This window comes from Saimiri boliviensis, chromosome 8 (genome assembly GCF_048565385.1).
Source record: "Saimiri boliviensis isolate mSaiBol1 chromosome 8, mSaiBol1.pri, whole genome shotgun sequence".
In the NCBI taxonomy this organism is placed as follows: domain Eukaryota; kingdom Metazoa; phylum Chordata; class Mammalia; order Primates; family Cebidae; genus Saimiri; species Saimiri boliviensis.
In genome coordinates, this window is record NC_133456.1 from 37,552,156 (window position 1) to 37,567,226 (window position 15,071).

Consider the following 15,071-nt stretch of genomic DNA (forward strand, 5'->3'; position numbering starts at 1 on the left):
TTATTTGGTCCATAATGATTGTCCTTTAATTTCTACTGTCCATGGACACTGGTATCTTTCTTTCGTCTCTTAGTTTTAAACTAAGAAAAATGATCTGCCAGTTACAGCTCGTCTTTGTTGGAATAGAACTTTTCATTTGAGGCTCCCTCACACGGTGTTAACTGGAGAATGGGCTGCTTTGGAAAAGGAATGAGAATACCCTCCACTGTGGCATGGCAGATGGGGATGTGTGGGGTCACAGAGCGTATACCAGCAGCTAAGTCTGCCCCATTAGTGGGACTCATAGATGAAGCGATCTACCTTAGAAAGTAGGGCTATGATGATGCCCTCACTGCTCAGTAGCATACTTGCATTGGTCCTAACTAGCAAAGTACAGGTTCCATTGTCGATGCTTTCTTTGGTGCCCTTTGGTGCCACTTTGCTTCTTACATGTTCTATTCCTTTTTGTCTCCATTGTTTCAAAGGGTAAAATAGAAACCAAAGCCATTTATAAAAGAGACTGTCGCCTGGGCATGGTGGCTCATGCCTCTAATCCCAGCACTTTTGGAGGCCGAGGTGGGCAGATCATTTGAGGTCAGGTGTTCAAGACCAGCCTAGCCAACATGGTGAAACCCAGAATCTACTAAAAATATAAAATTAACAATGAGCGGTGGTATACACCTGTAATCCCAGCTACTTGGGAGGTTGAGGCAGGCGAATTGCTTGAACCTGGGAGGTGGAGGTTGCAGTGAGCTGAGATTGTGCCACTGCACTCCGGCCTGGGCCACAGAGCAAGACTCTGTCTCAAAAAAATAAAATAAAATAAAAAATAAAGAGACTGTCTGTTACCATCATAGGTAATGTTAGCTGCAGCAGCATTTAAATTGCATGTTGATATTCAATGTTACTTTCCCAGCATGTTACCATGATATCAATATGTCTTCTCTTACTTCACCTGTGTAGCTGCCCTATTGGAAATTTTTGAATTGGGAATTTTGAGATTTCTGCATTATGAGTAATTTTTCAGTTGACCTTTAAAGATTTACACTTTTTAAATGAGGGCAGAGGGATTTAAGATATCATATTAAAAAGAAGAAAGAAGTTGTATTAAAAAAAGAGCTGAAGAGCCTCAGTTGAGGTATTTAGAATGCTAAAATTAGAATTCAGTAGTTTAGTACACAGTTCTTTATGAAGTTATTGTACATACTGACATTCACAGGTATTTTCAAATTTTTGTTTTTAATATTCTAGCTGAAGAAATAAAAAAGCTACGGAAACAACTGGAAGAAATCCAAAAAGAAAATGGCCGATATATTGAATTACTGAAAGCTAATGACATATGCTTATATGATGACCCCACAATTCACTGGAAAGGAAATCTTAAAAACTCAAAGGTCTCTGTTGTTATTCCTAGTGACCAGGTTCAAAAAAATATTATTGTTTATTCCAACGGGAATCAGCCTGGTGGAAACAGCCAGGGAACAGCTGTTCAGGGGATAACTTTTAATGTTAGTCATAATTTACAAAAGCAGACCGCCAATGTGGTGCCAGTACCGAGGACTTGCAATCTGGTGACTCCTGTGTCTATTTCTGGAGTGTACCCTTCTGAAAACAAGCCATGGCATCAGACCACAGTTCCTACATTGGCTACCAACCAGCCTGTTCCTCTGTGTCTTCCTGCTACCATTTCTGCTCAAAGTATTCTCGAGCTTCCCACCTCTGAAAGCGAATCAAGTGTGCTTGGTGCCACTGGTGGCTCACTGATTGCCGTTTCAATTGGACCTGAGCCTCACCAACATCATTCTTTGGACACATGTCTAAATGATCAAAATTCTTCTGAAAATAAGAATGGACAAGAGAACCCCAAGTTATTGAAGAAAATGGCCCCTTGTGCTACGAACATCCCCCTCAACTCCTCAGCAACTGCCACTGAAGTGCACCATGGAAACAAGTCCTGCCTGAGCATACGGGACTTCAGAGGTGATGTTCAAAACACTTTTGTTGTTTCAGTTACCACCACAGTCTGCTCCCAGCCTCCCAGAACTGCAGGTGATTCTTCTCCAGTGAGCATTAGCAAGAGTGCAGACTCAACAAGTACAGCTACAGTGGTGGCTTCATCTGCCCCTGGAGTAGGGAAGGCCACCGTTCCTATAAGCACTCTTTCAGGAAACCCTTTGGACAATGGTTGGACTCTTTCTTGTTCTTTGCCTTCTTCAAGTGTTAGTGCTTCAGATTTGAAAAACATTAATAGCCTTACCCGCATTTCTTCAGCTGGAAACACACAGACAACGTGGACTACTTTGCAACTGGCGGGAAACACTATTCAGCCCTTAAGCCAGACACCATCTTCTGCTGTGACTCCAGTGTTGAGTGAGTCTGGTACTAGCCCCACCACAAGCAACCACAGTAGACACCTGGCTACAGGCATCAACTTGAATAATTCCTTTCCAGCAGATGGGCAGCCAGTTGAGCAGGTAGTTGTAACATTGCCTTCTTGTCCATCTTTACCTATGCAGCCACTAATTGCTCAGCCACAAGTTAAATCTCAGCCTCCCAAAAATATCCTTCCACTGAATTCAGCAATGCAAGTGATTCAGATGGCTCAGCCAGTTGGGTCGGCTGTTAATGCAGCTCCAACTAATCAAAATGTTATAATTCTTCAACCACCCAGCACCACCCCATGCCCAGCAGTGATGAGGGCAGAAGTTCCCAACCAAACAGTAGGTCAACAGATAGTAATCATACAGGCAGCTAATCAGAATCCTTTGCCACTCCTCTCTGCTCCACCTCCTGGTTCTGTTCGACTCCCTATCAATGGGGCCAATGCTGTAATAGGGTCTAATAATTCAGTGCAAAATGTTTCAACACCACAGACTTTTGGAGGAAAGCATCTTGTCCACATATTACCAAGACCTTCATCTTTATCAATGTCTAACTCAACACAAACTTTTTCTGTTACAATGTCAAGCCAACAGCCTCAAACCATTTCTTTAAATGGACAGCTCTTTGCTTTGCAGCCTGTGATGTCTTCATCAGGAACTACAAATCAAACCCCTATGCAGATTATTCAACCCACCACCAGCGAAGATCCAAATACCAATGTTGCCCTGAATACATTTGGTGCTTTGGCCAGCCTCAATCAAAGCATATCACAGATGGCTGGGCAAAGCTGTGTACAATTGTCTATTAGCCAGCCTGCCAACACTCAAACTGCTGCAAATAGTCAAACCACTCCAGCTAACTGTGTTTCATTAACAACAACTGCAGCACCTCTGGTAACAACAGATAGTTCAGCCACACTAGCCAGTACTTATAATCTAGTGACTACTTCCTCAGTGAACACTGTTGCTTGTTTGCCTCCTAACATGAAGTCAAAAAGGCTGAATAAGAAGCCAGGTGCCAAGAAACACTTAGCAGCAAACAAGTCAGCGTGTTCCCTGAATCCAGTTAGAGATGTGAGCAAGTTAGACTGTCCCAACACTGAAGGCTCAGCAGAACCACCTTGTAATGATGGACTGCTGGAAAGCCTCCCTGCTGTATTGCCATCTGTCTCTGTGTCCCAGGCAAATAGTGTGAGTGTTTCTGCTTCACATTCTTTGGGTGTTGTAAGTTCTCAATCATTAATACCTGAGTCTGCATCCAAATCTAAGTCAGCAGAAAAGTCCAGCTCACCCTCTCAAGAATCTGTAACAAGTGAACATTTTGCAATGGCCCAAGCAAAATCCAAAGATTCTACCCCTAATTTGCAACAAGAGATGTCTCAGGATAAACCACCCAATAGTTTAGCATTGTCAGATGCTGCCAAACCCTGCACTTCAGCCAATGTGTTGATTCCATCTCCAAGCGATCCTCACATTTTGGTTTCTCAGGTTTCTGGTTTGTCATCTACCACAAACACTACAAGTACGGACTGTGTTTCTGAGGTAGAAATCATTGCTGAACCTTGCAGAGTTGAGCAAGATTCATCAGATACCATGCAAACCACAGGTCTCTTAAAGGGGCAAGGTCTAACTACATTGCTGTCTGATCTTGCTAAAAAAAAAAATCCTCAGAAATCCTCTCTTTCTGATCAGATGGATCATCCTGACTTTTCTTCAGAAAATCCTAAAATAGTTGATTCCAGTGTGAATTTACATCCCAAACAGGAACTCTTATTGATGAACAATGATGAGAGAGATCCTCCACAGCATCATTCCTGCCTCCCTGATCAGGAGGTTATTCATGGTTCTTTGATCACCGGTAGGCAGGCTGACTCTCCCATGTCAACCAGCTCTGGCAGTAGTCGTAGTTTCTCAGTTGCATCCATGCTTCCTGAAACAACGAGAGAAGATGTGACCAGCAATGCAACAACTAACACATGTGACAGTTGTACCTTTGTGGAGCAAACTGATATAGTAGCTCTTGCAGCAAGAGCCATTTTTGACCAGGAAAACCTTGAAAAGGGAAGAGTTGGCCTCCAGACTGATATAAGGGAAGTTGCTTCAAAGCCTTCTGAAGCATCATCATTAGAGGGAGACCCACCTTTCAAATCACAGATACCTAAAGAAAATGGCACAGGACAGGCGGAAGCAACACCAAATGAATTTAATTCTCAGGATTCAACTGAAGCAACTATGGAGAGGCCCCTTGAAAAACCAAGTTGTTCTCTAGGAATTAAAACATCAAATGCATCTCTACAGGCTTCAAATCCTCAGCCACCAAGCATCACCAGTTTAAGCGTTAATAATCTTATCCATCAGAGCAGCATCAGCCATCCTCTGGCCAGCTGTGCAGGTTTATCTCCAACTTCAGAGCAAACAACCGTGCCTGCAACGGTTAATCTGACCATTTCACCTAGTTCCTACGGCAGTCAACCTCCTGGACCATCTCTGATGACTGAATATTCCCAAGAACAGCTAAATACTATGACTAGTACCATACCAAATTCACAGATTCAAGAGCCACTCTTAAAGCCAAGTCATGAAAGCCGGAAGGATTCTGCTAAGCGTGCTGTGCAAGATGACCTTTTACTGTCTTCAGCTAAACGTCAAAAGCATTGTCAGCCAGCCCCCCTCAGGCTTGAAAGTATGTCCCTGATGAGCAGAACTCCGGACACCATTTCTGATCAAACTCAAATGATGGTCAGTCAGATCCCTCCTAACTCTTCAAACTCAGCGGTGCCTGTTAGCAACCCAGCACATGGAGATGGCCTTACACGATTATTTCCACCTACTAACAACTTTGTAGCTCCTGCATTGAGGCAAGCTGAAGTTCAGTGTGGTTCTCAGCCTTCAGTTGCTGAGCAGCAGCAAACCCAAGCAAGTCAACATCTACAGGCCCTGCAGCAGCACGTTCCAGCTCAAGGGGTATCTCACCTTCATAGTAACCATCTTTACATAAAGCAGCAGCAGCAGCAGCAACAACAACAAGCAGGGCAGTTAAGAGAAAGGCATCACTTATATCAAATGCAGCATCATGTACCTCATGCAGAGAGCTCTGTCCACTCTCAGCCCCATAATGTCCACCAACAGAGGACTCTGCAGCAAGAAGTTCAGATGCAGAAAAAGAGGAATCTTGTTCAGGGCACCCAGGCCTCTCAGCTTTCTTTACAACCAAAGCACCATGGAACTGACCAGTCCCGATCCAAGAGTGGCCAGCCACATCCCCACCATCAGCAGCTGCAGCAACAAATGCAGCAACACTTTGGAAGCTCCCAGACAGAGAAGAGCTGTGAAAACCCTTCAACTACCCGAAACCATCATAACCATCCCCAGAACCATCTCAATCAAGATATTATGCACCAACAGCAGGAAGTTGGAAGCAGACAGCAGGGTTCAGGGGTTTCATCTGAACATGTATCTGGGCATAATCCAATGCAGAGGCTTTTGACATCAAGAGGCTTAGAGCAGCAAATGGTGTCCCAACCAAGTATTGTGACTAGATCTTCAGACATGACCTGTACTCCACACAGGCCAGAGAGAAATAGAGTTTCAAGTTATTCTGCTGAGGCACTCATTGGAAAGACGTCTTCTAATTCAGAGCAGAGAATGGGGATATCGATTCAGGGTTCCAGAGTTTCAGATCAGCTTGAAATGAGAAGCTATCTTGATGTTCCCAGAAATAAGAGTTTGGCTATTCATAATATGCAGGGTCGTGTGGACCATACTGTAGCCTCAGATATCCGCCTTTCTGATTGTCAGACATTTAAACCAAGTGGAGCTAGTCAACAGCCCCAGAGTAATTTTGAAGTACAATCTTCACGAAATAATGAAATAGGTAACCCTGTATCATCATTGCGGAGTATGCAGTCCCAGACTTTTAGAATTAGTCAAAACACCGGCCCACCACCAATTGACCGTCAGAAGAGATTACCTTACCCACCAGTTCAGAGCATCCCAACAGGAAATGGTATTCCGTCAAGGGACAGTGAAAATACTTGTCACCAAAGTTTCATGCAGAGCTTACTTGCCCCTCACCTCAGTGATCAGGTCATTGGAAGCCAGAGGTCACTCTCAGAACATCAGAGGAATACACAGTGTGGTCCATCCTCTGCAATTGAATATAATTGTCCCCCAACTCATGAAAATGTCCATATTAGAAGAGAGAGTGAGAATCAGAATAGGGAAAGTTGTGACATGTCTTTAGGTGCAATTAACACCAGGAACAGCACCTTGAATATTCCTTTTTCAAGTTCCTCTTCCTCAGGAGATATTCAGGGTCGAAACACAAGCCCCAATGTTTCTGTACAAAAATCCAATCCCATGAGGATTACTGACAGTCAAGCAGCCAAGGGCCACATGAACCCTCCAGTCACAACCAACATGCATGGGGTTGCAAGGCCAGCACTACCGCATCCATCTGTGTCTCATGGAAGTGCTGATCAAGGCCCTCCTGTACGTCAAGCTAATTCTTCAGTTCCCCAGAGATCAAGGCATCCCCTGCAAGATAGCAGTGGTTCCAAAATTCGTCAGCCTGAAAGGAATCGTTCTGGAAACCAAAGGCAAAGTAATGTCTTTGATCCAAGTCTTCCCCATCTTCCTCTTTCTACTGGTGGCAGTATGATTCTTGGACGTCAACAGCCTGCTACAGAGAAGAGAGGAAGTATCGTTCGTTTCATGCCTGATAGCCCGCAAGTACCTAATGATAATTCAGGTCCTGACCAGCATACGCTATCACAAAATTTTGGTTTTTCTTTTATTCCCGAGGGTGGCATGAATCCACCAATAAATGCTAATGCTTCTTTCATTCCACAGGTTACTCAGCCTAGTGCCACTAGAACTCCAGCCCTCATCCCGGTAGATCCGCAAAATACTCTGCCCTCCTTCTATCCTCCATACTCTCCTGCTCATCCAACGCTGTCCAATGATATTTCAATCCCCTATTTTTCTAATCAGATGTTCTCAAATCCTAGCACAGAGAAGGTAAACAGTGGAAGTTTAAATAACCGTTTTGGATCAATTTTGTCTCCTCCCAGACCTGTTGGCTTTGCTCAGCCAAGTTTTCCTCTTCTCCCAGATATGCCACCAATGCACATGACCAACTCTCACTTATCCAATTTTAATATGACATCTTTGTTTCCAGAAATAGCTACAGCGCTTCCTGATGGTTCAGCAATGTCACCTTTGCTTACAATAGCAAATTCCTCGGCCTCTGACTCTTCCAAGCAGTCCTCAAACAGACCTGCCCATAACATAAGCCATATTCTAGGTCATGATTGCAGTTCAGCTGTTTAAATACTGATAAATGAAATGTAAAGGTAATGAGTGAGATTATAAATTCATTTGTGTGTGTATGGGCACAGACATGTACTTGAAGAGAAGGGTTATGTGTGTGTGTCTTTGTATATCAGTCTTCAGTTATGTTCTGAATCTAGGGAAGCCAGGTCAGAGATGATGCAGATACTGGGTTGTCAGAAAACAAGTTATCTTTCATTTTCAACTACATGGTGTACTTCTTTATTTTCCAAGCAGATTTACATTTCCAGGTTGATATTTCCTAAATACTAATTAGCTGGAAATTGGGGGAGATCATCTTGTCATGTGCTGGGTAGTTGGAGGGAGGCCTAGATTTTTAAACTTGATTGTTGATAACTTGTAGAATATATAGTTAAGTTGCTACTGAAAAATATAGGCAGCTTGATAAAACACAGTGACTCATAACCAAGTGCTGGCTGATGTCAGCCTCTAGAACAGCTTCTTACCTGTGGCAGATGTTGAACTGATGTTGAGTTTAATGTCCGTAGTTAAAGTCAAGTAGTTAGCAAATAAATGAATTGTTTAATCAGCCTTTATTCTCAAGTTTAGTTAAGATAGAGGATTCTTTCTAAATAATAATCTATAAATTATCTGAATTTTTTGTCTTGTTCTTCAAATTAGGGAGCTGCGCTATCCTTCAATGTACCAAGATCCTTTAAAGTCTAGGTTTTCCTTAGACAATTATTTAGCCTTAAAAATAGAAAGCTGGCCGAGCACAGTGGCTCATGCCTGTAATCCCAGCACTTTGGGAGGCTGAGGCGGGTGGATCACCTGAGGTCGGGGGTATGAGACGGGCCTGACAAACATGGAGAGACCCCGTCTCTACTAAAAATAGAAAATTAGCTGCCTGTGGTGGCTCGTGCTTGTAATCCCAACTACTCCGGAGGCTGAGGCAGGATAATCGCTTGAACTCAGGAGGCAGAGGTTGCAGTGAGCCAAGATTGGACCATTGCACTCCAGCCTGGGCAACAAGAGTGAAACTCCATCTCAAAAAAAAAAAAAAAAAAAAAGAGCTAAAAAGTTAGGTACATACATGTTCTCCATTTTGTGCTTGCATTTTGCATCAGGCCATAGGGTAAAAGCAGTTAGTTGTATTGTGAGGTTTTGCATGGGTTCAGTTAACAATTGATGTTTCATCAGCTGAGTTTAATTTAGTATTCTGTTTTCATTCTATTTATTTGATCTTGAAATAAATTCTTTTGTATTCATTTAAATATTAGGATTGATCAGGAAATAGTGTGTTTGTAATCTACACATTTATTTGAGCCTTACTTTAAAAATATTTCTGAACAGAGATTTAAGCTCTGTCACTATTTTCATTTACTGATAGTATTTATATTTTAAATATGGCATTGTATACATGATTATCCTTCATAACAGAATTATAATGAGGATATGAATTTATTATTTTTCTTGTTGGTAGGTGTGAAATGGTGCTTTAAAAATATATATAGTCTTTATGTCTCTCTGTGTGTATGTGTGTGTATGTGTACACATATTTTAAAGTATGAAATGGTTCTTTGAAAATAGACCTGCCATCTGAAAATGGGAAATTGAGACCTGAGACCTGCTAAAGCGTAGAAGAAGTTGATATAGGTAGGGGTATTTTAAAGCCTCTCAGAAGTTTATAATACATTAAAAAACCCATACTGAAATTTGAAAACTTAAAAAAAACTAAGAAAACAAGGGTATATATTCCTTTCCTTAAACCCATGAAGCCCATTACTTTTTGTTCTTGTTATAGTCTGCCAAAAATGGGATGGGGTGGGAGAGATGTGTACAAATTGTTTTATCTGCTTTGTTAACAAAGTGAACTCAAGGACTAGCTTTTCTTTTCTTTTTCTTTCTTTCTTTTTTGTTTTTTAGACAGAGTCTTATTCTGTCACCCAGGCTGGAGTGTACAGTAGCATGATCTTGGCTCACTGCAGCCTCTGCCTTCCGGGTTCAAGCAGTTCTTGGGCCTCAGCTTCCTGAGTAGCTGGGATTACAGGTGTGCACTACCACACCCGGCTAATTTTTGTATTTTTAGTAGAGACAGGGTTTCGCCATTTTGGCCAGGACAGTCTTGAACTCCCAACATCAGGTTTGGCCTCCCAAAGTGCTGGAAATACGGGTGTGAGCCACTGCTCCCGCCCCTCCCCCCCACTTTTTTTTTTTAATTCTAAAAAGCTTCCTAAGGGTTGGTCAGAGCAGTTAACTCCAGTGAATACCTCTTTTTTGAGACTCAGCAGAAGGGTCAGTTGTGCCTCTTTTATTGTTCTTAACAAACTCTCCTATCTTTTTCTGCTGCCAACTAAGCAGCCTCTTAGGGACAACAAAAATATGTATTTTTTCTTGCTTACAAAGCAAGAACAACCTGTATTTTCTTCCTTCAAAATGGTCTTGGGGAAGAATAGAAGAGCTTCATGAATAAGTTACTTAAACAAGACAACAGATAAACACAGTAGTTAAAACTTTTTATTGAGGATAAATGCAGCATTTATGACTTGCTTTTTAATTCTCTTAACTGAATTCTAAGCTGCAGCATTCAAGTTTTTCTTTGTACTAGAAAGGTCCAATCTGCTAATTCCAAGGAGGGCAGTTTTCCATGTGTTTGGCTATTCATTTTCCCTCTTCCACTCTGTCTTCTCTCTATCACTGTCTCCATCTCTCTGTCTCATGCACACTCACTCACTCACTCACTCACTCACTCTACGGTGGCTGTTGAGTTCTGAAGGACTGGGGACTGCTAGACACAATGGAAAGTAAGGTAACAGGCTAAGGAGAAGCTCAGTTTGAACACTGCAATGCAAAGGCCTCAAAGCCTGTGACTTTCAAGTATTTCTGTGCATTAATTGCATTTTCCTGCTTAGCTGGGTTCAGACATAGTATTTGCATTTCTCAGAGCTTTCATTCCAACAAGATAACATTTTGATCTTTAAAGAGTCTAAGTAAGGCTTACTTGACCATATAAGGAAAAATGTGACCATCTGTGAATAATTGGCTCCTGCTTATGTGTAGCTCTAATTATTTTACAGACGTACGCATGTATATGTAAGAGTTCAGTTCATAAATGGGCTCAATTCTGAAAGTGTTCAGACCATGGTACCCTTATTTGATTTAAAAGTATGAATATATGAGATTTACTAGCAGTATTAAGTATTTGATAATTAGAGCTACATGATTTTTGGCAAGAAATTTGTTACATCTAGTGTTAATCTGGATATAATTTTGGTAAAGGGATGGCAGAAAACGTAGTCAATTTTGGTTATAATAAATGTAACTATTCTTGGCTTGCTAATGTATGATTATAGAAAGTAAAACCATTTTTAACTTCTAGAAATACTCTATGTCTGAGTCATGAGAGTCATTGATGAAATCATTTCTCTGTCTCTTTTTTAGCATTATTGATCACAGAATCAGTTATAAAAAGTGGTTGATTCCTTTCAACATTTAACAATAACTTCTAATGGAGGGAAATAGTACGGATTCTCTTCATGTGTAAATGTTTAATGTGTCAGTCGTAGATGAAAGGAATCTAGTTTGATGTTGTTTCTTTTTTTTTGGAAAATACAGTTTGCTCTGGGATGGCTTATATGTTGTTTTATGCCAGTTCAGGAAATTAATTTTTGTTTTTAAGACCTTTTGGGGTACCAGAGATGGCACCTTTTTTCTAGGTAAGGTGTGGGAATTCCTCAATGGTCTTGCTTCATAAATTTAACATATAAGAACTGGGGAAAGAGAAAGGAGGGGTTGTTCTTTTGCAGCGTTTTCCAGTCACATATCAGGGTTATACTGAACTGCAACAAAGATTAACTTTTAAAAATTAGCTTTCTTAAAATACAAAATAAGTATTTTAAAGATAATTTATTTGCCTCGCTCTTGCCTTCTAACATCAGCCATTTCATGGAGAGGCTAAAACTTATACTCCAAAAAATGTGGAAGCACATTTTAATGAGAGTAAAATTTAAAATTTTGGGGAAAGGATAAAATCTTATTAATATGCATCTTCTTAGCGTTAGCTTCTTTTGATATGTAGGCACTTAGGCTCTTCCATGTGCTCCATGTCAAATAGGGCTCAGGGAAGCTGGTCATTTCCTTAGTGGATGATTACTCCTTTGCCTTGAAACACTTATTGGGCCCACCATATATGATAAGTGTGTAGTAGTGAGTCATACTCCCAAATCAGTGATTCTCAAGTCTTGGCTTTGGAAATCAGTATGCTTCCTGTTCTCTTAATAGTAACAAGAATTTCTTGAAACAAAATTAGTTCTGAATTGATTTAAAATATTTCAGTGTGCCATATTGCTCTGCCCCTTGATTTGGTTGGCCTTTTTTTTTTCCTATGGAGGAATGAAAGGGCAAAGGTGGTACCCAAATGAAACAGGTTTGGAGTGATATCTTCAGGAGACTGGAAGCCATTTTTGTAATTCTGTTGTCTATATAAATGCTGCCTTTGCCTGGAGGTTGTACGCCTATGGCTGTGTACATCCAGAGGGCAACGGTAATAGCCAACAACCAGACACACTAGTGAAGTTAATCTGTGAGGGACGATTTTATGATACCTATATGCAAATTAAAGGCAGAAGTTAGTTTCTTCTCAAGATGCCTTTTTGGCTGAAAGTTACCATTTTTCTTTGCCCAGGGTTTGACAGAAAAGGGACTTTTTTGGATTTAACTATATTCTGTCTGCATTCTATTCTTCCTGTGTAGGTTTCTACTAGAGCCTGTGGAGGGGGGACACTAAATTTAGATTGAGGCAGTCCCCACTGGTAAGAAGCATGAGGACCTTATTGGACACAGAGCTTCTAGGTCTTTCCACCTGTAGCCTCTACCCTGTTCCCGCACTTTACCTGAAACTGTGCCTCTGGTCTTTAGACCAGCTATTGGAACATATCACTCACCCACTCTGTTACAGCAAAGGGCCAGTTGGGATGGTACATGCTGTGTAATCAGACACCTTCTTGACAAGTACAGCTGATGTTTCTCACTGTTGCCTTATCATTCTCTGAGCCATCTTTGATGTTGATTTGTAAAAAAACAAAAAACAAGCCAAAAAAAAACCAAACTTAGTAGCAAAACTCCTGTTAAACTCAGAGCTCTTATGTGGTGGTCATTCGACATCCTTATTTCTAGATTTACACAGACTGTATCAAATGTAATCTTTTTCTGGCACATGTGTTTGGTCAGATGCTTCATGAACATGAGCCAATTTGGGTTGTAAATATTGGGCATAATATCCAAATTGGGGTAATTTTGGATGACTGCATAATCCTGTCATTAGAGATTTCATAAGATAGAAGATAACTATTTGTAATTTAACACATTTTTTTAAAAGGTGAAATTTAATTTTTTTCCCTCAGTTGCGTATACAGCTATACACCATACTATGTCATAGGAACTTAAAGCTAGATGCATCTGAATCCCTTCACTTTTCTGAGACTTCTCTGCACTCCCACCCCTGAAGTCTTCAAATCATTTTTAATCTGTGAAGTCACTGAGGTACTGGGCTTGATGACAGTGGTAATCTTTAAGGGGAGTTGAACTGTTGATCTTCCAAGAAGAAGGGGACCACACAGTGTTAAGATGCTGCAGTTGTGTTACTGTGAAGAAGAGATTCGCTTCCACTTTCAGCAGGCTATATATATATATATATATATATATATATACACACACACACACACATATATATAGATATATTTTCACTTTGGTAAAAAAAAAAAGTTGAAAAATCTGAGGAGAACATAATTACCTTCACAAATTATTTATAGATACACTGGGTGAGAAGCTTACTGTAGGGCAGTCACCAGAAAACTAATTTTAGTGCTTTCAATAGTGTAATATTTGTATCTATTACCATGGCTGCAGTGTCTGCTGCGCGTTGTGTCCTATTACTGTAAACCACCTGGTTTATAATTCTTATGGAAACTAATTTGTTTTGTAATGGAATCCCGAGCAGAAATGTATAATATGATCAGGATTGTCCTACAGTTGTAAATAAGAATAGGCCCTCTTTATTTTGACATCTTTTTACAAATGCATTGTATTAGGGTGTGAATATTCTGAACCATCCTCTTGTTTAAAGTTTGGAAATTTTTATTGTTAAATGTAACATTTTAATGGTTGTAATAATTATTTGTATAGATATGAATATAGTATTTTATTTAAGAAAATAAACTTTGCATTTTTGCATCGTAAATTCTGTCTTCCCTGATGATTGCATGTGCCACTTGAAACCTGCATTAAAGTGGCTTGTCTTGCACACCGAAGTCTTCTGTTCAAATTATCTTTAAATTTTGCTGTAACATCTGAAAATAATGCCATGACGTATTTGCCATAGGGATTGTGTTCCTGATTAACCAGCAGACCTCAAATTATAATTAGGACCAGAACTGTATTGTTAGAACAAACTGTGTACCTCTATACTCATAAAAGGTAAAATTAGAATTTCAGATCTGAAAGAGTATTTCAAGATGATCTATTTAAACTGTCTCTTCTTCTTTTATAGTGGAAGAAACTGAAGCACAGAACTTTGAGACAAGAGTGAGGTCTTTCACTATAGCTACCCACATCACCTAGCAAAACTCACATTCATGAAGCCTGGAGGCAAAAAAAATGCAGAGGAACTTGTACAGTATAAAGTGATGTAAAGTTTAAATGCCTATACATCAGACAGTTTATTGTTTGGGCTACCCAACAGGTGTGGTAAAAATGATAAATTAAGGAAATGATAAACTCAAAATTCAGGATAATGGCTACTTCTTAGAAAAGGATGAAGGGGGATGATATCAAGGAGGGAGGAGTACTTAAAAGTGTTGTTATATGCTGCCTCATTGGGTAGCAGATGCTCAGGTATTGATCACATTTATGCCTGAAATCTTTGTCTTATGAATGTCTAAAATATATCCTAATGTTTTAAAAGGTAAAATGGCCAGGCGCAGTAGCTCACACCTGTAATCCCAGCACTTTGGGAGGCTGAACCACGTGGATCACTTGAGATCAGGAGTTCGAGACCAGCCCGGCCAACATGGTGAAACCCCATCTCTACTAAAAATACAAATATTAGCTGGGCGTGGTGGCAGGTGCCTGTAATCCCAGCTACTCAGGAGGCTGAGGCAGGACAATGACTTGAACCTGGGAGGCGGAGGTTACAGTGAGCCAAGATTGCACCACTGCACTCCAACCCTGGGCAACAGAGCGAGACTCCGTTTCTAAATAAATAAATAAAAATAAAAGGTAAATTGAGGACCTTAGACATCACTTTCACATGTACTACAGGAAATTAAAGCTCACAATACTTTCCTTGACCTACCTTCTTGGGACTTCAGATTAGAAGTCAGTATTCTGACTGTGAAGGGCTAACTTGCTACTATTGTATGC

At 40.6% G+C, this 15,071-nt stretch overlaps 1 protein-coding gene across 1 annotated transcript in view; it reads left to right on the plus strand.

Moving 5' to 3' along the window:
* The window catches only part of USF3 (upstream transcription factor family member 3), a 60,625-nt gene extending 46,735 nt beyond the window's left edge, over positions 1 to 13,890 (plus strand). The window contains exon 7 of the mRNA XM_003935451.4: positions 1,231 to 13,890. Within this exon, the coding sequence (XP_003935500.3) occupies positions 1,231 to 7,691 (6,461 nt within the window). The 3' untranslated portion in view covers positions 7,692 to 13,890. The remainder of the gene's footprint in view (positions 1 to 1,230) is intronic.
* Positions 13,891 to 15,071: the final 1,181 nt, after the last annotated feature.